We start from the raw sequence: 24480 nt of genomic DNA, 5'->3' as shown, positions 1-24480 counted from the left end.
TTGCGAGACTATAGTGGTATGAGTCCCCTATCTGTGGCTCCGTGGGTGTTCCTTTTTGGCCTCCCCATGTCCTGCGTTCTTATGTGGGGAGCGGGACCAAAGACCCTGCATGAGTCCCTGCATGACACATGCCTATTCTCACATCACAATCTGAGCTGGGAACAAAGTCCCCTCGTGACACAGAGGTAGGAGCAGGAGCCCACATCTCACGAGAACTGACCTCTTTGAAAAGATCCAGTCACAACTTTTTAAAGACTTTAATCATGACTGCAGGATACAGGTAAGTCCTCTTGTCCCCCTATCTGGACGGGCCCTACAATGGCAGCTCTGGAAAAAGCAGACTGGGGCCTGCAGCTCCCCAGGTTATACATGTCGGCTCTGGCACCAATGCCAACACGTGTCCGCGCTAATACAGCAGCCATTTCAGGTCTGTTTCGATTTTACGGGGATCCGCAACACCTCAGTCGGCGGAACTTGCAGTTCAGAGTTTATCTGGAAAAGAGGGAGTAAAGGCCCTTACATTTCCCCAGTGCCCTCCTGCTTCATGACCTCTGGGGGTCAGGTGCCCATGATAGCTCTCCCACAGGCCTCTGAATCTCTGTATATTTCCTCCCCAAATGCTTCCAGATGTCTGGGAAAGCCGACATCTTCCTTCCTTCAGAAGACAAGTGCAGGGCTCCTTGTTTGGCAGCTGCTGCAGCTAGCTAGCCTTTGGGAACGTTCTTAACCTTCCACTCGGATCCGTCCCTTCCCCTTTTCACCTGCCATCCCATCCCCAGCCTAGCCTGCCCTTCCCTCCTCTTCCCCATCTTCTTGTATACAGTAGCATCGATGGAAGCTTGGACCACATGGTCCCCTGTCTGAGTCCTGTTGTTACAGGCCAAGAGGCCATCATGATGCCCATGCTTACCACACCCCCTGTTCAGGTATGGCCTTCGGCCTGAAACCACACAGGGCCACACGGCCCCCGTGCCTGGGCTTGTAGCTGGCCTCAGTCACCTCTCACACACACAGATGATGACAGAGGAACTATGCCCCTCTGTCATATGTCATAACCCTCGGGGTCCATGACCTTAGCACCATGGGAAGGACTCCCCACCAGTAAATCTGAGCCAGCAATTGTGTTACAAACCAACAGGAATACAGATGGTAACATTTCTCCTCTCTCCAGGCCCTGGAGAAGTTGTCCCAACTATCGCTGCAGCAGGCACAAGTGGGGGCCAGGGGTATCTGCCCCCATTGGAGCCTCTTCTCCCAGGTCACATCCCAGGCCGGACAACTTGTGCTGATAGAACAGGAAGAGCCCATACTCTGGGCAAGTCACAAAGTCTCTGAGTTTTGATTCTCTTTTTTGTGAAAGGAGGAGAATCATTTCTGCCCTCTCTCCCTCACAGAGTGGTTGTTAGGACCAAAGACGAAAAGTCATCAGGGAGGCTCAGCAAGCTGTGAGGCAGCACTGGCTCTGGCACTGCTTCTCAGGGTGGTCCAATGAGCAGTGGGTGCCCCAAACCATGGGCATCACAGGGACACTATTATAAGCCACAGGCTCACCTGCCTGTGCTGGGGGAGAGCACCCCTCGTTTCCTAATATCAAGTCCACGCCCCCCACCTCCCGGCCTCCTGCCCACCCTCCTCGGAGGGTCCCCGTCACCCACCTTGGAAGCTAGATACTGCTTCAACAGCAGCTGGAGCTCTGTATTCTGCTGCTCCAGAGCATTGTTTTCTACCAGCAGCTTGGCCCTCTGGGTCAGGATGAGGCTTTGGGGAGAAAAGCTGGTGAGAGGCCCATGGCCGCCTCTATCCTCTGCCATGCAGGGGCCGGGGTCGCTATATTTCTGTTCTGGTGGAAGAGGACCCCAGAAGCCGCACCCACCAGAGCAGCCCTTCTGCCCTGACTGAGCCAGGCCAGCCACCCAGCACTGTACGCCCCCAACAGGAGTTGCCAAAGGCAGCTTCTCTCTCCAAGAGTTCATAGGACAGGGAGGCAGCAATTGTGGCCGCTCCAAGCAGGGATCCTTCCCCACCTACCTGCCCGGTTCCCTCTCTTCCTGGGCCATGACACACACACTCACTGGTACTTCTCCAAGGCTGTGTACAGAGCATCCCAGAGGTTCTGCGTGGCGGGAGGGATCACCGTGGCCAGGGCCTGCCAGTACTCGGAGTCCTTGGAGTTATCACGCACCTCCTTCCGCAGTTTCACTGGCGGCCGAGAGTCCCTGAAGGACACGGACACTGGTGCCAACATGTCCACCTGGCACCACCCAGTGCCAGCCCCTCAGACTTACTGCTCTTCCATCTGTCCCCTTCCCACTCAGCCAGACAAGCTTGTCAGATGATGGGAGATTCTCGGAAAGGACACCTGCTTGTCATCAATGTTCCTGATTCTCGATGCCACGATTACCTTTGTGAGCACCGCTGCACCCTTCTTCTCTCAACCAGTTTATCTCACTGGCTTTAAAGCTCATTACTATGCCCACTTCTCTCACTAATACATCCAAAACAGCTCTCAAAATGTGTCATCACCTCTATCCCCTCTAGGGTAGCCAGGAGTTACCTCCCACCTGGACAAACCCTCCCATTGCTCACCTTGTATCCAGCATCACTCCTTCCCTGATGCCGAAGTGATCTTTTCAAAACGGAAGTCTAATCACGGCGCCCCCACTGCTTAAGATCCTTTTGTGGCTCCGGCCACTAAATGGTGAAGACCAAGATCTTGAGCACGTTAGGCTTTCCAAGATCTGGCCTGGCTCCCCTACCCGCCGGTCCCACTTCTCAGACCCTGGACACGCTAGCCATACCTCTCTGTCAAGATTTTTCAATATACCACGCCTTTCCCCATGCGGTGACATCCTGAAATGCCCTCTCCCCCCACTTTATCCACCTAGGAAAACTCAGTTCCAGTGCCATCTCCTCCGAAAGCCCTCTGTGACATACCAAATGGAGTTGACCACTTCCTCCTCTGAGCCACATGACACCTTGTAGTCCATTGTTCTGATCACTATTTAGCAGACCCCAATAATGTTCAACAAATGAATCATGAATGAAAAAAATCCAAGCCACTTCCACACCCCGTTTCTTTCATTATAATGCCCACCGAGTCCTCCAGCCCTCCTTTTGAATATCTCTTTACTCCCCCAAGTTACTGCCCAGGAACTTCTTGTCCACTCAGGGGCATCTGGCTTGGTCCCCGCATCCCACCCAGCTTTCCCAGTTCACAGGCAAGCCGTCCAGTACCACAACCCACCTGGGCTTCTTCAGACCCATGACAAAGGCCTCCAGAATCTTGAGGACAGCATTGGGGTGGATGAGCCTGGGAGAAGCAGGGGCCTCCTTCTCTTCCGGCTCCCTTTCCACAAGGCTTTCTTCCTCCCTTCCTTCGAAGTCTGGCTGCTCTGCTGGCTCCAATGCTGGTGTCAGGCTCATTCGCTCCTGTAGGGGTGAAATTCCAGGAACTGATCTGGAGAAAGGTGCAAGGGGTAACCAACTATGGGTGGAGGGTACACAAGCATGAGTGTATGGAGATAGAAAGAAAACATCTGGAGAAAAATTTATAGGAAGTCACAGACGTCATATAAAAGATGCAGAGGGAGACATTTATACAAGGAAAGAAACAGTGAGGAGAAAGCGTGGAAAAGAAAGGGGATGGAACCAGGGAGAGGCACACGGGCGCTTCAAAACAATGATAATGCTCTATTTCTACATGTAGGTTCACAGGTGCTCGTTTCATTGATATTCATAAAGCTTACGTAATTTACATATCCCTTTGAATCATAATACCAAACAAATTTCATTTTAATATTTAAATTTTAAAAAGTCTTCCTCCTGAGACAGGAGGGAAAGCTCCTTCTGTTGAGTGAGTCAGACAGGTCAGCTACTGGAACCTGACAAGTGTCACAAGAACATCCACCCTACGGTACCACCAATGGGCATCAAGGAGCCCTGAGAGGCAAGCCACAGAGACCCGCATACCAGCAACAAGGGAATTTCCTCATCACCGGGCACGCACAGTGAGGCCCCAGAGTGTCTCTAAGGTGCCCTTTCCCTAATTTAAATACTAGAAATCAGACCCAGGGGTGGAGATTTATCATGCCAATGAGATATGCCACACATGAAGAAGCATGTATCACACTGCACAGGCACCAAGAAACCTCCACCTTTACAGGCCTAGACATAGCTGTTAAGTTGCCTAGCTCCCTTTAAAACTGTGCCCCAACTTCTCTTGAGGAGCTATCCAAACCTTTCCTTTCTCAGTGTTGGTCCCTTTGTGCACAAGCTTAATAAACCTTTGCCTCTTGCCTGAACTGTCTCACGGTGATCTCGCTTGATTTCCATCCTGGGAGCCCACAAGAACCGAGTCTCATAACACTCTTACTCCTATCTCCCAGTTCATTCAGTTTACTTCTCACAGGCAAATCAAAGTTGTCAGTTTCTTATGTATCCTTCCAAAGATATATGCAAGCACACACACTTTTCCTCCCCATTTTTACATAAATGGAACAGTGCTACATATATAGTTTTTCTGCACTTGGCCTTTTTTCACATACCAATAAACCTTAGAGATCTTTTCAAATAAATATGCAAAGAATTTCATTGTTCTTTTTCACAGTTGCATAGCACACCATTGTGTAGATGTACCATACCATATATTATTTCATCGAGTCCTTAATGATGGAAATTTAGGTTGTTATCAATCTTCTGTCATTTCAAACAATAAGCTACAATAAATATATCATTTCAAATGTATTGAGATATATCTATAAAATAAATTCCTAAAAGAGGAATCGCAGGTTTTGTAACTGATACGGCATGTAACTGATATTGCCCTCCATGGAGGCTGCGACAATTTGCACTCCCACCAGCACCTTATGGGTGCGCCTGTTTCCCACACCTCAGCCATCACTATGTGTTCTCAGACTTGCAGATTTTTGCCAACCTGACAGGCAAAAATGGAATTTGAGCAGTTTTAATTTGCATTTCTGTTATACAAGAAAGCCTCATTATCTTTTCCTATGTTTAAAAGTTAATTGTATTGCCTCTTCCAGGAGGTGTTTGTTTCATTGAGTTGTTGGTCTTTTTCTTATTGGTTTATGGGAGATCTTTACACATTAAAAACATTAGCCCTTAACTGTCATGAGTTTTTAAAATTTTTCCCCAGCTGTCATCTGTATCTAAACTTTGCTTATAGTGATTTTTGCCCTACAGAATTTTTTAAAATGTAGTCAAATATATGCTTTTCTTTTCCCCCCCCTTTATGGCTTCTGGGTTTTGTCCACATAACCAGCTCTTTTTTGGAAGCATATCAGGATACTCACTCTGGGGCTAGCAATACTAAAGACATCTATTAAATTCAAGTTTTTAATTTTAAAATTAAAATCTTATATTTTTAACATGATGATGTCTTCAGAATAGTCTATTACAATCAAGATAGGTATTACAAATGGGCCCTGCTTTGTAGGAAAGTGTCATGCATCAAATATTCAGAACTTGGTGGGTCTAGATCTCACAGTGGCTGAGGCCTGGCTTTGAGGGAAGGCCCAGGAAAAGATCCTTTGGACCTCAGTATGAGAACAGTCTCTCATCCCCATCCATCCATTCTTCCCTTTGCAAATAGAAAAAGTAATAATAGTAAAGGAAATGCTAACTTAGCTATCCCTGCCATAAAACCCTCACTGTTTCTCCAAAAATATTATTCAGAGGCAGCAATGCTCCCAAGCGTTTCCAGGATTTAAAATACTCTCTTTTCGATTGCACTTCACCTTACCTGGCTGGAGGGTGAATGATGATGGGCTCGGTATTTGAGGAAGAAATTCACCAGTTTATACAAGTCATCCTCACTTTCAATTCCAAGGGCCTGGGGGGAAAACAGAATGACTACTGTAACACCACATCAAAAAGAGCCCACTGGCTCCAGAAGTTAACAGATCCTCAGCTCCTGAGGACAAGAGACTTGTCTTGCTCCCCTCAACATGCCCGGCACCTGCCATGACCCCAAAGTAGAGGCCATTCAACACTGGGAAAGCAGAGTGAATTGCGGACACACGCATCAGAACAGAGAAAAAACGCTCAGAGACAGGAAGTGCTTATACACAGCTGGTGGTTACGAGAAGGCTACAGGGGGCTGAACACACGAGAGTTTAGTGGTGTAGGGGAGAACCAAGAATTGAGAGCTGGGCCATGAGAGAGAGAGAAGCTAGCAGAGGATGGGTCAGGATGGCAGACAGCTAAACGGCTCTGAGGACAATTTGTTGTATGGAGAGTAAGTAAAGGAAGGATGCGATGTGAGCCAAGGGACGCCCGGGGAGACCCACATCTACTCCCAGGGCTGAGGCAATGTTGAAAAAACATAAGGGCCTGTCTTCGAATGAGGTCCCCACCCCATGTCCACTCAGCCCATGGGACTCACTGAGAAGATGGCGTCCAACCTCAGCAAATAGCATTCGCTCTTCTCCAGTGGAAGGAGAAGGCTCAGCAGCTTGCTCTCTATGAGGAAACCCTGAGGAGAAGGAAGACATCTCCAGTCAGAGACAGCTTTCAGGATTGAGTCCCAGGGTCTGCAGCCTCGCTCTGCTTAACGAGCCAGGGACGATTCCACGGAACTGAACCCCAGGGATGAGGCTCTGGGCAGTGGGTTCCCCTGAGGAAAGCTTTCCTGGGATGCCTAAGGGCCCTTCCCAGGAACAAAGTCAGTCTTCATCATGGATTCCGTTCCCCCACCTCCGAAGGGTACTGAATCACCTCACCCAAAGCCCGTGTGTAAAACACCTGAGTTCCCTCCCCACGGCAGTCCAGACCTGATCCAGTCACAGAGTCACTTCACCCAATGTCACCTCACTCATATGCTAGTCCCCAAATATCTATAGAACATAGCAGCAGGCATTGAAAGTTATAAGAAGGCAGTGGAAGGGTGGCCACTGGCAGCCTGCAAATTGAGAGGAAGAACCTGTCAGCTGCCTCCTTCAGCAGGAGCTGCCCTCAGTTGCAGGAGCCAACCTTTGTGCCAAAGAAAACTGTCCCAAGGGAGAGGTTGCTGACCTTGCTCCACCTCCTTCACCACCTCAGAAATGTAAAATCTAAACCCAATAATGTTTGGTAACAATCAACTCCCAGCTGAACCAGCCCCAATGCAGCCTTTCCATAAAGTCTAGTGGTTTTTGCTAATATATAAGGCAGATATCCGAAGCCTAACACACCCAGAGTAATCGTACACTAAGCTCCCAGAAAAAGGCCATGTCACTTGTGGCCACACTACTTGGCAGGTGGGATTGTGGACGTGACACTGGTGCCCCTTCTTTGAAGAATGACCTTTTTTCTTTTTTAATTAGCAGGAGCCCATTGGCCGGCCTGGACTGCACCTTGCTTACCCACTAACGGAGCTGCCCAGCACTGAGGCATGGCCTCTCTGTGAACGGCCCCACCAAGTCGGAAGTGGTCCACTCCTGCCTCCCGGCCACATCTGGCCTGGCCAGAGTCATCAGAAGCAGCACACAAGAAGCAACAGCGAGTAGTCGACTTATTGGGGTGATCACTTCATGAGTCATATAAATGTCTAATCACTATGTTGTACACATGAAACTAATATTATATGTCAACTATAATTGAAAACCAAAAAGCATTATTTTTTTTTAAAAAAAGAAGCAACAGCAGGAAGTCGGCAAAGCCACCTGCCAGGAGTCCATCTGCCACCACCCCTCACCGACTCGTCACACAGGAGCATAAGGATCTTTCTGGTAGTTTTTGCTGAAATTTGCTTTGGCAGGTCCAGGTAAGACGCTGGATCCGAGGCGGTCTCTTCTGCCCCCTCCTCTTCTGTAGATGGAGCGTAGAGAGGAGAGAGAGAAAGAAAAAGATCATTCCTTGGCCTTGTTGACTTTGAGAAACAGACAGATGGCTTTCCTTGAGAAAATTTACCTCTTAAAAAAGCCTCTCTAAGGCATGAGTTAAAGAAAGCCTATTATGTGGGAAAAACAGAGAGGTTGGGGGTCGGAACAAGAGGCTATCTGGAGAATTCTGCCCTTCTTGAACAGTCTATAATGCCGTACTTTTCCAAACTTTATCTACTTGGAAATACCACACTCAAAATCCAGCCATGACCAGGAAGGGGGAGCTCCAGAGTGTGTGAACCCATTTATTTGTATTTTCGAGCTAAATCTAGCACATCTGATACATGGTTTCTAAACCTGCAGCAGATTAGAAGCAACCAACTAAAAGTCTGCCTCACAAAAAAATATCACCGGCAAGAAGTGGTAGCTGATAGCAAAAGCCAAAAATTTTCTTATAGATTTATACTATATATTCTTCATCCAAAAAGAATAGGAATAAAAATCATTGTTCTACCCAGGCTTTTCTAGCTGTTCAAAAAGTTAAATGAGATATATGAAAAGATTTTTAAAAGTACAAGATATCAAATTGCCAGTGGGAATGCAAAATGGTACCATCCCTAAGGAGCAATATCCAGCGAAATTACAGAGGCATTTACCCTTTGATGCAGCACTCTTACTTCTAGGGATCTATTCCCACAATTCATCAGCAAAAACATGAAAACATAAATGCACAAAGCTATTTATTGCAGCAATGTTTGCAATAGTAAAAACAAACAAAAAACTGGAAATATCCCACATGACCATCAACAGAGGGCTATCTGAATAAATTACGGCACAGCCCCACACTGGAGTACCACATAAAAAAAGGAATAAAGAATATTTCTTCTTACTACTACAGATTGGTCTCCAGGATATACTGTAAGTGAAAAAAGCAAAGTGGAGAAAAACATATGTTCTCATTTACCTAAAAAAATGGTTTATGTAAATATGTACACATATTTGTTTATAATTTTTTAAAAAGCAGCAAAAATATAAACTATAACATTTTCAAAAGTTATCTAAAGGAGAGGGATGGAATAGGGTGGAGAAGGTAAAAGCCACACTTCTTTTTGAGTACACCTTGTTTTGTACCTTTGACTTTGAGAACATGTAAATATTTTACATAATTATAAAATTGTAATAAGCAATCCCAAATATCAAAAGTAAAACAAAACAAAAAGACCTAAATGTGTATTCAGTTGGTGACATAACCACATAGAAACTAGTCCAAGCGACTAGAAGACAGCAATCTCTCTGTACATCCCAAGTAGAATGAATATACCCTAAGCACAGAAAGAACTGTGCAGAAGCTAGGTGATCATTTTCAGTAGCTATCTGTTAGTGGCTGGTATTTTACCCTGAGATGGTTCTAGGGTATAGTCGGCAAAGCAGTGGGGAATTATTGTGGAGTCATTGAGCACCAAGATTTTCAAGTTAGGAGAAAGGAGACAGAGTTTGATAAAGTTAAGTAAATGTCCTGGCACCGTGATGCTTAGGAAGTATTAGGATGAACACATGACTTATTTTACCTATAAAACATAATCCGATACACTGCGCTCGTCCACGGAGGAGGCCTAGAACAATGAGCAATGCAAACAATCCAAAACTCCAGCACGCAGGCTCTGGTTTCAAAATACCGTTCCCTGTTGAAAAGGACCAGGTCTCCTTGGAGAAACGGCTGCTTCCAGACTTGAAGCAGAAAAAGTGCAATGACCTGGAACATCTGGTCATTCTGGAAAGCCGGGAAGATGTCAACAACTGCTGGGTTTGTGTCTAAAGGACCCAGAAGCCAACACGAGGATACTTGCACTGGCCAAAGATGGGACAATGTGAGCATCAGTGAGGATAATAATTACAGTAAACCAGAACATATCAAATTTGTTTAAACCACGTGTTCATAATGATGCTTTTTTTAAAAAAAAAACAAAAACAAAAAAACCTCATTGGTGCCCTTTGGAAGATGCTAGAGACCCTACCCCTTTGTTCTGTAACCTGGTAAACAGAGAAAGAATAACCATTTTCCTGTTTTTCCTGTGCAAACTGTATCTCAGAGTAACAAATAGCTGATGAGGGGAAGATTCTCTTTTCAGAAGTGTTCCAACTAATAAATGACATTATAAGAATTTAGAATATCATCATTTTGCAATCCTTAATACAATTAATGGGTCTTAAACAATGATTAACATTATAAACATTACAAAAAGAGAGACAACCTGACCTTAGTTTATCCCAGTAGAGGTACACAGCAGTGTATTTAGCAAAAAGAAATTGAACTTGAACCTGATCAAGCTTCTAGACCTAACTTCCAGTTTAGAATACAGGGAAGAGGGGGAAGCTGTCTTAAAAGCCATGTCGAACACTCATACTCTGCGGACCTCTTAGCTATGAGCCCTCTTCCCCTTCTCCGGGCTTCAGCTGCCTTTTCTGTAAAATGAATGGGTGGACGTGATGTTCTCCAAGGGCCCCTCCAGCTCGAAGGCTCTATGACTCTGTTCTAGTCACCTGTTTGCATCAGCAGCTCTTCTAAAATTTGTGAGGCGGACTTCTGCTGCTGCTGGGACAGAGGCCCCACATTTTTCAGGAACCAGAAATCAGGTGCCGTCCAGGGGAGCCCCAGGTGATGGGTATGGATGATCCGGTCCACATCAAAGCCTCTCTTGATCAGATCCTTCACCTCCTCTTCGTTCATCAGCCAAATCTCCTGAAACTTCTCATCATCAGCAAGAGCAAAATGCCTGTGAAGGAGAGTTACTGAGCATGGCCAGGTGACCCAAGGGCCTGGCTAGGGCCCCTTCAATTAGCAGCAGGCCAAGAACTGAGGCAGAGCTGTGGTAAATCCCAGACCTGGCCCCATCCCTGGGCCGCCGACTCCCACCGATGATGGATTGAAAGCCATCCCCGTAAATCTCGAGAAAAGGTAGGCGACATGCAAGTAAAGGGACATGGACGATAGCACAAAGGATTCTTTAGTGCTCTGGTCCAGCTCCCAGAAAGCCGGTGATATCAAAGTCTAATGAAATCACAGCCACTACCAACTCTACCCCCGTAATCTAGGACCCAAGTCCCTAAAATACCTCATGGCTTTCTGGACCTCCTTGAATTGCATCACAAGGTGTTTGTAGTCTGAGGTCAGCGACTGGTTCTCCTCCTGAAACTGCTTTACCTGCTTGGCATATTTTGACCTCAGATTGTTAAGTATGTCGTGCAGGCTGGGTTGAAGAGGGAAAAAAAAGTTAGTCTGCTGCGGAACAGAAGGTGTAATGTTCCTCTCATCGATTTCATTTAGTTCTACAGAACCCAGGATCAGGTTTGTGGAAAGACAGAAAACCATCCCACATATTCCCAAACACAGCTCTAGCTGTGGTCAAGGAAAGGAAGGAAATGGGATTGTCCAGAACTGAACGCATTTAAAACTGTCCAGAAGGCCAAACCCACCAAGAGCCTGTCTCCTACTCAAGAGTGTCACTGAATCTCCCTCAACATGCCCTTTGTCAGTGTCCCTAACTAGTACCAACCTCACATATTTAAATAACCTATCTCAACTTCTGACCTTCTGAAATAAGGCAGAAAGGAAACAGTTAAAACTGCACACCACAAGCCTATGATATATGTCATCGGTTCTCAAAGAGCTGATACTGTTACCAGCTACAATCATTCATTCATTCATTTATTCACTTATTCATTCATTTATCAAACATGAAAGGTCTCCTTCATGCCAAAGATATGTTCAAACACAAAAATGAACAAAGGGATATGTTTGAACACAAAGCACTATAGTCCAGTCAGAGATAAATACAAATATTAACTCTAGCACAGTGTGAAAAAGCCTGTAGGAGTTTTACACAGGGTGCCAGGGGAGCTCAGAGGTGAGGCGTCTAACTTACCGTGGCTTGCAGGGGAGGGGAATGGTCAGAGGTTCCAGCACAGTGAACAATACTTAAAACGTGGTCAATAGCACTGCGAATCCAGGCATGCCACAGCTCCCCACCTCACTGCTAAGAGGAGCTCTGTGCATGGAAACTTGTCCCATGAAATATGCATGCCAGGCACAGCTTTGAGACCCAGGACCATACTTCAGGCTCCAAACTACTGAAGAGGTGTCTTATGTCAGTGCCCCATTTACACCAGAACAGAAAGGTTGAAGGCTGACATATTTTAAGTTTAAAAACTCTTAAAACTAAAAATTTCCCTCTTAAGTATGATTCTGAAATAATCAGAAGGTCCCTAAAACACAAACACTAATCATTCATATTTTTGTCCTCAATAACACGCAAAAATGATTTAACTTCATCTCTGATAAAAAGAAATACCTAATTCATTTTCTTAACTATAGCATTCCAGAAGACACTTACCACATATAGGTGTCAAAAAAAATTTTTTTTAAGTAGCCATTCCAAAGTGTGGTGTGTTTTTTTTTCAGCGTCAGTTAATAAAAGAGTTGCTATGTATCCTCTAAATCATAGACGCTAATAAAACAAAAATAAACTCCAGGTGCATACGGAAGGTCTGATCAAGGTCGCAGGAGAAGGGATGGACAGGAAAGAATGGCTGCAAAGGGAGGCGCCACAAAACGCCAAGTTCTCAGTGACCGGCTGGAAGCTGGAGAGGAAGGGAGCGAGGCGGAAGGATGGACACCGGGAGGCTTGGCAAGGCTGGGTTCAGAAACTGTGCACTGGAAATGACAGACGCTCCACGTGGAAATGTCTGTTGGCAGCTCCAGATAAAGCGAGGAGGTGAGTTTGGGATTAGGGATATGAAGCTGGTAGTCATCAACAAAGAGGTGACATTCAAAGCCATCAGACTGATGTGCAGAGCAATGGAATCAAAATAAAAAGCACAGGGGTAAAGGCTTTCTAGAATATCTTATCAGGCAAGAAAAAGAACCTCCCACGGAAACACATCAGGAATAAATTGAGAAAGAAGATCAAATATTTTAGAGTCATGACAACCAAAGGAAAAAAGTTCTGAGGTTCGGTATCCAATAATAATTGGACGAGGCTTGAGGAAAAGCCATGGTGCTTGGCTAGAATGGCCTTATTGGTCTCCTACAGAGGGAAGTTCTTGTTCAAGTCGGTCATCGGTCAAATTATGAATGGAGAGGAGCAAGTGATGAGGAAAGGAAAATGGCCATGGAAGCAAGAAGAAAACAATGATGTGCTCACAGAGGAGGAGCAGCAGGGTCAGTTGAAGGGAAACTGTGTAAGTCGGATGGTGGGGAGATGATGCCACTCATGGTTCTGCCACGTGGATCAAAACCACATCTGCCTCCCGCACCTCCAGGTCTTACCAGCCTCCCTTCTCCCACTACGCAACCTCTTCATCAAACATCTAACTTCCTGATTCCTCCCTCCTTGCCTTCGGACTTGCCTTTCCCTCCTCCCACTCTGTCTACCTTGAAGTCGTCTCGTAACTCCTTTTAACCAAGTCATGTTCCTCCCCCTTCACTATTTCATTTCTTTAGGAAGCCTTCCCAGATAACCCCTTCTCGCTGTACTGATTTGCGTCTGTCTTTGAGGTTTTCCTATCTAGTACGGTGCATATAGTGGGATATTTCCATAAATATTGGCTCCTAACTACTCTCGTTTATCTCAGATAATCAGGCTTAAGATGCCAGTTCACTTATTCAGTATCACCTTCTAGTATAAGTAACTATTAAAAGGTCAACTGGTGTTTCTCTATAGACCCAACATTTGTCCAAAATGTATCACCAACCTACAAATGGAAGACTTCATAAATAGCTGTTTGGGCTTTGGGGAAAATCTCAAACAAGGATTAAACAAGATGTCTTATTCTACTCTGTTCCTCAGAGCCTCACACAAGACTCTGGAATTTAGGAGACAATTCTTAAAGGAAGAAAGGGAAGCGGGACGGAAGGAAAGAGACAGGAAAGAAGGGAGGAAAGGAGAAAGGTGGATGAGAATTTCTGAGTAACAGGTATCTTTCAGTAAGCCATAGTATTGGGATCAAGCATAAGGAAAAATGACTGAACCAGTGTGGTGTGTGTATAAACATACATCTCTGATTTCATTTAAAGACCAAAAATAAATAAGGTATATAAGCATTACCTTGTTTGGTAATTGCCGGTGTGCCTGGTATGAAGAATCAAAAGTTAAGATTATATTTTTAAAGAGTAATAGAGGAAGATGTGCCCCATCAGATATTAAAACATATTCTAGTGCCCTAATAATTCAAACAGTGTAGTACTGGAACAGAAAAGACCCGAATATATATAGAAATTAAGTAATCAAGTTGTCATCTCCAATTGGTAAGGAATGGTATTAAAATGATTATTAACCACCTGGGGGAAAACAAAAGTTGAATTCACGCCTCGAACTGTACACTAAGATCAAGTCCAAGTAGATCAAAAGCTTAAGTGTAAAAGGAAACCATAAATGTATCACTGGAAAATATGGGAAAATTGAAATTATAACCTCAGGGTGAGGAAGGCATTTCTATGAGTCAAAACCCAGAAACCACAAAGGAGAGTACTAACAAATTCAACAACATGGAGATTTAAAATATCTGCATTGCAAAAATCCACAAGCAAAGTCAAACAGCAAACCATTTAAAAATATTCGCAATTCTGCTAACAAAAGGCTAATCTCCCTAATATATAAGGGGTACCTAAAAATTAATGAGAAAAGGACCAACAACCCCAGTAGAAAAGTTGGCGTGGTATATTCATATATAATATGTAATTCATAAAGAAGACAATACCAAATCACTCATACACATATCAAATTATGCCCAATATCATGCACAAGAGAAATACAAAATGAAAATACATTCAGATACTGTTCTCACTTACACTACTGACAAACAGCAAAGGCTGTGGAGAGTTAAGTACTTGCATACATTGCTGTTAGGAGCATAAATCTGTACAAACCCTAAGAAAAATAATCTGGCAATATCTATCAAAATCACAAATCCATTTATTACCCAGCACAGCTAATCCTGGCATCACTAATGGTGGATCAAATAGATAATATAATGTCTTCCATTATGAGGCAACATGAAGCGCACACTCTGACCTATGAAATATCATACTGTGGGCAAAATGTGTAAATTGAATCCGCAAGTCTGCAGCTATAACTTACAATTTAAAGGAAATATAGGGTCAGAGAAACAAGCAAATGGAAAAATCCAAATCCAGAAAGTGGGATATTCTGTAAGATAAATGGCCCAGTCTGTTGAACAGATAACTGGTTCCACAACCCCACCACACAAAGACACCAGGAAAAAGTATACAGTAAGTATATAAGTAAGTAACATTTAAAAAAGAAGGTTGGCAGGCGGAGGGGTGGGGGGATTTTGACAAATCAGAGACTTAAGGAACTTAATTTAATAACTTGATGCATGCAATTCCTGGTCCGAGATAAGATACTAGTTTGGACAAACCTACTACAAAGAATATCTTTGCACAATTGAGGAAATCTGAATGTGATTCAACAACTTCGATGAAATGAAATTTACTGAAATGGAAAGGTGGAGGTGGTGGACTTTTTTTAAAAAGGCAGATTACAAAACAATAGCAACAGTAGGATGTCATATCTATGTGTGTGTCTCTCTACCTACCGTGTTTCCCCGAAAATAAGACCTAGCCGGACAATCAGCTTTAATGCATCTTTTGGAGCAAAAATTAATATAAGACTGGGTATTATATTATATTATATTATATTATATTATATTATATTATATTATATTATACCGGGTCTTATAGTAAAATAAGACCGGGTCATATATTAATTTTTGCTCCAAAAGACGCATTAGAGCTGATTGTCTGGCTTGGTCTTATTTTCAGGAAAACACAGTATCTATTAAAGATATCCAGAAAGCTATACACTTAATCTCTGGTGGGAAGAATATGGTGTCTTTGTTTTTATCTTACTTTCACTTGCGATATTTTCCAGTTTTCTATAATGCACATGTACTACTTCCTGTAATAACAAGATACTTACGTTGATATTATTTGCAATAGCAAAAGTCAGAAGCAGTCTAAATGTCCATCAGTAGGGACTGCTTAAATAAATCATAGTAAATGACTTTACCTATGAAATGTACCTTAAGTAAATCTATGCAGTGGAGTACTAGGCAGCTTAAAAAATAAAATGAAAGCTCTATGAACTGGTATGAATATATCTTCAAGGTATATAGAATGTTATTATTTGTGTAAAAGCAGAGGGGGATGAGAATATTTATTTGTGTTTGTATATGCATAAAACATTCTGGAAGAAACAAATGATGGTTACAGAGATGGGAAAGGAACCAGACAAATGGACAGGAGACAGACTTTTTGCTGTATACTTTTTTCTAGGGGGTGGGGGAGAGGGGAACCGGTTGAATGTATTATCTTTTCCCAAAAATTCTTTTAATAAGAGTTGGTTATATTTTTAACAGTTTCTACTCCTACAGAAGTGAAGCGCACACGCCCACCCCTATTTTCAGCGTGGAAGGGCCCAGAATAACGAAGTCCTGCGAGCCAGCGTACCGATTGATCTTCCTTTTCTGCTGGGACTTAATCACTGTGCTTTCTTCGTCTCTCTTCTTCAGCACCTGGTAGTTGTACTCTAATTTCTCTTGGTTCAGCAGATAAGTTGCTTTCATTTGCTGAAGCTGTTGCTCAAGAACCTAAAGTTAAAGTTTAAAAAAATATAATACTAATTGGCCCTGATAGTATGTGTTATGCCTGAGTGTCCCCAGTAGTTCATTCTGGAATCATATCAGAGGAACGCCAAGGACAAGTGCCACACCTGAATTCTTGGGAAAATCTATCATTAGAGGCAAGTTAAAGGACAACCAGAAAAAAATATAAATCATTCAACTGCAAGCTAAAGCCTACATACCTGAAACCTAAGAGAGATCACAGACAGAGCTTTCAAGTCCAGCTCCCTCTGCTACTCTGCTCTAGACCCTGGAGAGATATAAGTAGCCCTATTAGAAACACTGTAAAAGTTAATCTTGCCACAGAAACTTGCAGTCTTCCCACTCTGACCTTCTGGTCGGCAATGTTAGTATTTAGCATCTTAAAGGAGGAGAGGCACAACCATCCTTCCTTTTTGGATTTCCATTAGTCATATTCATTCAGCGAATACTTACTGAGTGCCTAACATATGTCAGACACTTTACTGGGTGCTGTTGGGAAAACACTGGTGAAAAGGCACAGTCCTGCCCTGTCTAGGAGAGAGACAGATAACAAGCGCTGGTGATAAGAAGTAAGAGGGGGGTAAGCGTAGGGTGACATGGGGTCAATGACAGGAGCTCTTCCGTGGCCAGGCCTGGGATCCCTGAGAAGATGGCATCAGCATGCCTGAGACTTGGAGAATGGGTAGGAGTTACCTGGGTGGTCACCTGAGAGGAAAGAGTTCTAGAGAGATGTGCTCTGGGGAAACCCCGAGCAGTTTAAGTTGTAAGTAAGGTAAGTTTAAGTTGTGGGGCAGGGGATGGTCAAAAAGGAGGCGGACAGAGCAGCAGGGCCTGGCCAAGCCAGGAATTGAACACTTTATGCTGAAGGCAATGGAGGGCCACTGCTGTTAAGCAAGAGAGTGGCATGATCAGCCTCGGCAGTGCAGAAAGAGCACTCTGACGTGAGTGAAACAAAGATGAAAGAGGGGCAAACAAAGATGAAAGGAGGTCGCAATTAAGTGTAATGGGATCTTGATAAAGCGGAGACATGTGACGTGCTCTTTCATGCCTCCTTCCACGTCCCTCCACTAAGCTATAGACCTTGGCCAAGGAATCAACAGAGGAAGTGATTCTAGGGAACCATCCCTTCCTTGGAGTCCTCCTCAAGAAGGGGAACCGGCCAGGAGATGAATAAAGGTACTGACACATCATCAGAGGGCGAGTCATTTCCACATTCCACGTGGAATCTGGTGATTCCCCACATTGTAACCAAGGGACTCAGTGATGAGGGTCCTACAACATCTATTCTTTAGCAGGTGGTATTGGTCCCTGGGATGACTAAGTGTACCTCTCAATTTCTCTACTTGTTTAGTCAAATTTTTATTTACTTTTTCTAGCTATCTGTTTTTCTTTGTAAAAACTTTTCCTGATTGTGAAAGTAATAATTGCTCATTGTAGAAAATGCAGAAAGTACAGCAAAAGGAAAAAGGAGGAAACAGAGAAGGGGAGGAAAAACTACCCAAAATTCTACCATCCAAAGGCAACTCTGTCAACATATTGGCATGTTCCTTCCAGTGCTCTTTACATGGTTGAGATCCAACCTTACCTACAGTTTTAGAACCAACTTTTCTCCCTGAACATTACAACATAAGAATTTTCCACGTTAGTCAAGCTTTATTAACATAATTGTAATGGTACAAAATATTTTATATCATAATTTATCACATATGAAATATGCATGATATGTTCATCATATATCATATTTTACTATTTCCCTACAGTTGTACTTTGATATTGTTTTGATAATTTTTCAATATTATAAAATAATGCTGAGGACAATTATATATAAAACTTTTTGGGTGTTTTGTTTCTTTCCTTAAGGTAGCTTCTCAGAAGTGAAATTACTAGGTCAAAGGCTCTCAATACACTGCTTTGCAAAGAGCAATTTATAGTTGACAGTCCCACTGGCCACGCGAGCAAGTGGCCCCTTCACCACCCCCCGTCAGCCCTGTGCATTGCCCAGGGCAGGCCATGACGTCCTAGTGCAGGCGCAGCCCTGGGGCGGGGTGCTCAGGGTGGTGCAGGGAGCTGCTGGGAGCTGTACCCGACTTTTCCCGAGCATGATTACAATTTAATTTCAAAATTTCTGACTTGAACAACATCCCAAAGGCCTATGGAAGATGCTGACGGTATAGCCTCATTTCAAGTGCAATGATGCTGGTTGGTCCCAGGCTGAGTAGCCTTCAGCCCTACACCCCTCTAGGGATGGCCAAGGGTCTACTAGGGAAAGGGGCTCTCAGCAGCTCTTCCTGTAAAGCCGCAATGATTTATGTCTCCATGCTCCAAATGAAACCAGCTTTACTGCTCCTAACGTGACCAGCCCGGGACATAGGGAAGGTCATTGATCTATGAAGTGGCACAGCACAAAGTCCAATAGAAAAGCTCCATGTTGGAGGGTGAGAAAGCATGAACACTCACAGAGAAGGAGGGTGTCCAGAGCTGCTCTGGATTTGGAATGACAATGAGTGGCTGTTCCAGTCTTCCCGGGGATGATGATACAGAGCCCTGAGACCCAGAGTGCCGGGATGTCTGCTCTACTGATGTCCAGGGACCTCCTCCTTCTCATGGCTTTGCAATAAGCCCCTATCACTGAGATGGCATTTCCCAAACGTACTTGACCATAGAACAGTTTTTATATTTATAACACAGAGAGAGCATGTGAGTTATAAATGCAACTTCTAGCATGTGAACTTTCATGTAAATTTCACTCTCCAAGGCAGATTATTACATAGCAATAACTATGTACATGGACTCTATGTTTCCTACATAATACATCTTGAAACAAAAAAATATCACTAGCATCACTTTTTTTCTTAGTTTCCTGAAACTACCACTAGTATCTCAGTATCTCTGAACGCAATGTACAAAACTCTGAACTAAACTAATTAGGTCCTGTGATGATTCCCTAGTCAAAAAATAACAACCTGTCACCTAATTGCTTTAATTTACATTCGTTTGCTTCCTTGTGCAGTTGAATATTTATTAGTGATTCTATTTCCTCTTATGGAAAACGCTTTTTCCTGCTCTTTGCTAGAGTATGTTCTTAGGGACGGATGCCTGGAGGCCCGAGCAACGCATCGCAATGTGCACCATGGGCTTCCCTTCACACCAGCTCACAGACCAGCCACTCCTTCATCTCAGCTCTGTCTCAAGACAACCTCTGGGGGCTTCAGTTCATGGCGGTGCTGCCATTGAACTTCCAGAACTAGTAACCGTCTCGCGCCTCTCACAGTACAGAGGCTACAGCAGACAATTACGTGAATTACACTATTTGTTTGCAACACCTATGCTCCCCATAATTTTAGTAACGGTGACCCGATTGTTAATTATCTCAGGTTTTAATCTCAATGTACGGCTGCCATTCTTGATTGTCATACAATGAATATAGTTTTATATTTTTTAAATTGTAATTGATTTTGTTAAATGTCTCCGCTTATTATTCAATTATCCAAAGATATTTTGCTAATCTATACTTTATGTTCCTAAGACTAATAGCAAAACATCATGTTTGGTTTTCGTGAATAATTTATAAACAATCTAACCTACCATGAAGTCCTTCAGTGTTACAGGAATGGCAGGAGTTGATGACACCTTCCCTCTCTTACCTGGAACAAGCATGAGCTACTCCACAGCTCCTTGCAGGTACCATGTCCTGCCCACAGGCTCAGAAAACCCACTGCCATCGATGCCCCAGCATAATGGGAATTTAAAATAGCCTTTCCTTCTGGCCTTCTTGACTGACTCCAGAGAACCCATGGCCTCTTCATCACCAATCTCGATCCTGGGATGGGACCTGGATTCCATTTTGGAACCGCAGACTAACAATTGCATATGCAGCATAAACGCTCGCTTACCCTTTTCTTATCCTTGACTCATTCTTTTATACTATTTATGTGGGGCTCGCTCTCTGTCTGTCTCTCTCTTTCTCTTTATGTAACTTTCTTTCTTACTCAAAAGATTATAAGTTCATTGAGGGCAGGGACTGTATCTTGTTTATCCTTGTGTTTTGCATGATGTAAGTTCACAATATTTGTTAAATAAATAACTCATCTTTAATTTTTTTGTGATTACTATTCTGGTATTTAAAGTAATAGTCCCTAAAGTTGAACTAAACTATTTTACAATTTTAAATGAGCAATAAGGCCCTTAAAATTTTTTTAAAATTTACTTCCTGCATCAAGAACTAAGTTTTTCTAGCAGTTTTATTTTGGAGTGGTGGGCAGATGGTAAAATCCCTGAGTGCAAAATGTTTATAGGCTTCTCTTGGCTCATTAATAATGTGACTTTACTGGCAGTAAGCACTTGGAAAGTAGACATTCTTTTTTTTTTCTTTTTACTTCTTCTACTTTACTCATCAAACCAAATCTATGTGCATTAGAGCCTTTGTATTTTTGTGGTTGCAAAACTTTCAGCTATATATTTTAGAAGTTATATAGTACTCTGAATTAGTTAGAAAGAGCAAATTTAATGTTGAGCTGCATGCCATATGTTCTTGACAAAAAACGATGCTACTTGACTTTAATGTGTAGTGTTAAATACAGCTAAGAGGCACTATGATGAATGAAGTTCAATCTACTAAAACATTGCACATACTGCAATATGATGATCTCTTCTCAGTTAAAGGGTATAATGTGGGACAGTGCACTCTTGGTTTCCATTCCAACACAGTGAAGAACTGTTCTGACTGTTACGCAGAGGACCTACACACACTTGCCCTCTCTGAATACCCCCCTGGGTTTCCCTCCCAAATACCCACACTCCATCCAGACAGGGTCGGGGGGTCGAGACAGCCAGGTCTCCCAGGTTCTCTGCCTCTCTGTCCCTCACCTTCTTAGTCTTACCTTGGCCCCCACCCCCCATAATCTCCCCATGTCCCAGAATTTTTTTGGCTTTGTTCAAGCATTTGAAGATTGGATTAAGAACATGAGGGTCCACTCCTACAACTCAATAGCAAAAAAATAAATGACCTGATTAGAAATTGGGCAAAGGACCTGAACAGACATTTCTCACAGAAGACATACACATGGCCAACAGGGATATGAAAAGGTGCTCAACATTACTAATCACCAGGAAATGCAAACCAAAACTACAATGAGATTTAACCTCACACCTGTTAGGATGACTATTATCGAAAAAAAAAAGGACAGCAAATGTTAGCAAGGATATGGAGAAAAGAACCCTTGTACACTGTTGGTGGGAACGTAAATTGTTGCAGCTACTTTGGAAACAATATGGAGATTCCTCACAAAAATTAAAAATAGAATTATCATTTGATCCAGCAGTCCCCATTCTGGGTTTATATCCAGAGGAATTGAAATCCGGGTCTTGAAGAGACATCTGCACTCCCATGTTCATTGCAGTATTATTCACAATAAGCAAGACATAGAAACAACCTAAGTGTCCAGCAATGGACTAATGGATAAAGAAAACGTAACAGTTATAACGTGGAATATTATTCAGCTTTTAAAAAGAAGGAAATTCTGCCATTTGCACCAACATGGATGGACCTGGAGGGTACTACGCTAAGTAATGAAATAAGTCAGACACAGAAAGATCTACATGATCTCACTTACATGTGGGATCTGAAAATCATCAAACTCATAAAAGCAGAGAGCAGAATTTGCTCCCCGGGCTGCCAGGGGGTAGGGGTGGGAGAAACAGGGAGGTGTTGGTCAACGGGCACAAAGTTGCAGTTCTGTAGGATGAATAAGTTCCGGAGACCTACTGTAGAACAGAGAGCTTATGACTAACAATACCGTATTGTGTACTTAGAATTTGGCTAAGAGGGTAGATCTTATATTAAGTGCTCTTACCACCAAAGAAAAAACAACAAAAAGAACATGAAGTTCCATTATTTCGCTGTGTGAGGCCAACAAGTGTGCAGTTTTGTCACATAAATTATCATAGAACCAAGATAACTTCAGAAAGCTCGACAATAGCCATTTTCATTAAAAGTGTAATGTATGCAGCCCACATCACTAGTGCTGCTCTATTACAGACTATTGTTCTTTGTCAGTAACTCTCATTTCCATGACACTAATATGAGAAAGGCCGAGGAAAATTCTCAAGACTGGTAAAAATATTTGTAGTCTAATGGTGTTTTTTATTTAACCTCGTTATATAAAGGTACAAGAGGAGTAAGAACTGAAATTCTACCAAAGTCTAAGTGGAAAAGCTTAACATAACATGCTTTTCTAGATACAATCTGAAATGACTAGACCGGGCTTGAATATTAGGATGCAATTATATTATATCTAAATGCAACTAGAGATGCTTTTTTTTTTTTTCTATCTGATGTTGAAACACAGAATCCTAGACTTGGAAAGAACTTTGGGACCCAGAAGGACTAACCTCATTCCCACTGCAGGAATCCTTCAGCGCTGAAGACAGACTTGGTCTTTCAGCCTGTGACTACTTTATGAGATAAAGGACTCTCTGTTTTGAGAGACGACCCTTTTCTACATTGGATAGTTCCAACTACTAGAAAGTTGTTTCTGATGGTGAGTCAGAATCTGTCCTACAGCAATGTGCAACCATCAGTCAGGCGGCTGTTTGGAATAATGGGAAAGATACAGGCTATAGAGCCAGAAGCCCGGGGTGTGCACCCAGGGTTTACCATTTACTAGATAAGTAGCCTTGTCTCTGAGCCGCAGGTTGCTGGCATATAAAATGCTGTTAGTAAAAAGAATGAGGAATATTTTTATATTACTTGAAAATTATGTACTACACATCTTTTATATCAGTAGAATTTATAATTTACATATGTATATAAATTTATATATACAATTTATATATAATAGATAGACAATTTATTTAGATATATATTTATATATATAGTGTGTGTATGTGTGTGTGTATGTATATAGATAGATAGATAGATAGATAGCATTTTTTTTCTTGAAATTCCACCAGAAAAGGTGAAGAGATTAAGGAGTACAAATTGGCAGTCACATATTAGTCACAGGGATGTGAAGTACAGCACAGGGAATATAGTCAAAAATATTGTAACAACCACATATGGTGTCAGATGGGTACTAGTCTTACCATGGGGATCACTTCATAAGTTACATAAATGTCTACCCACTAGGCTGTATACCTGAAACTAATACAATACTGAATGTCAACTATAATTGAAAAATTAAAAAAAAATTTTAAAAACGTTTAATCCTCAAAAAAAACGTCGTTAGTGTTTTCTCCCTCCCATGTTAGTGTGAGGATTAGAGATACTGTGTACTAAGGGCCTGGAATACAGTAGACACTCATCAGATGGTGGCTGTCCTGGTTCTGGCCCTCTGACACAGCGAACTTGCCCGAGGGACATTTTCCCTTTACTCTGCTAAAATGCACAATGCTCTCAATGATTCCTCTCATGTCACAGTTTCCTCCTTTCGGCATCTTGGCAGTTCTCCGCCCGTTTTTTGACAGAAAGCGTTCTCCCACGCATATCTTGTACATGAGCTCCTTCAGATACGGTCATTTAAAAGAAAGCAGCTCATTAATAAATACTCGTTGAATGGACCAACTCTAGAATATTATCGGCAGCGCTGTGGACGAAACATTGGGTGCTCTCTGCCTGCTCTGCCACCCAGCTGCCCCAGCGGAGGGACAGGTCGTACCTGGACATCCTGCTCCAGCTTGATCTTAATCAAGCTGTACTCCTCACAGTCCCATATCCTCTGCTTGTTCAGCTGCTTCTCATAGTCCTCTACTTTCTTGATGCGGTTCATGAGATACTCCAGCTGAAGGCAGAAGAAGACGAGGGGGAAAGTCAGGCCCTGTCCCTGCCATGACTCGCTCCTCCAAGTGGCCTGACACGAGTGACACAGTGGAGGGACTGAAAGTGTCGTGACTCTGGAAGGAAGCTATCAGCCCTCAGAAGCCACTACGATCCAAGGCTTTACATTACTTACTGGGGCCAGAAACTCCAAGAGGAAAGCTC

General features: G+C 43.1%; 1 protein-coding gene across 6 annotated transcripts in view; it reads right to left on the bottom strand.

Annotated features, from left to right (window-relative positions):
- Positions 1-241: 241 nt before the first annotated feature.
- The window catches only part of DRC1 (dynein regulatory complex subunit 1), a 38115-nt gene continuing 13876 nt past the window's right edge, over positions 242-24480 (bottom strand). For 2 of the 6 annotated variants that reach the window (XM_074331800.1, XM_074331804.1), the window contains 13 exons: positions 24158-24280; positions 16348-16487; positions 13925-13948; positions 10934-11068; positions 10362-10594; positions 9389-9502; positions 7694-7806; positions 6404-6493; positions 5762-5851; positions 3245-3429; positions 2073-2216; positions 1656-1758; positions 242-492 (listed from right to left, as the gene is read on the bottom strand). In XM_074331800.1, the coding sequence (XP_074187901.1) occupies positions 424-492; positions 1656-1758; positions 2073-2216; positions 3245-3429; positions 5762-5851; positions 6404-6493; positions 7694-7806; positions 9389-9502; positions 10362-10594; positions 10934-11068; positions 13925-13948; positions 16348-16487; positions 24158-24280 (1563 nt within the window). In that variant the 3' untranslated portion in view covers positions 242-423. The remainder of the gene's footprint in view (positions 493-1655; positions 1759-2072; positions 2217-3244; positions 3430-5761; positions 5852-6403; positions 6494-7693; positions 7807-9388; positions 9503-10361; positions 10595-10933; positions 11069-13924; positions 13949-16347; positions 16488-24157; positions 24281-24480) is intronic. The other 4 variants (XM_074331801.1, XM_019735389.2, XM_074331803.1 and 1 more) reach the window with 4 other exon arrangements.

The sequence above is a fragment of the Rhinolophus sinicus genome, linkage group LG05, assembly GCF_036562045.2.
Source record: "Rhinolophus sinicus isolate RSC01 linkage group LG05, ASM3656204v1, whole genome shotgun sequence".
Taxonomy (NCBI): domain Eukaryota; kingdom Metazoa; phylum Chordata; class Mammalia; order Chiroptera; family Rhinolophidae; genus Rhinolophus; species Rhinolophus sinicus.
The sequence above is the reverse complement of the archived record's forward strand: the minus strand, read 5'-3'. Positions and strand labels throughout refer to the sequence as shown.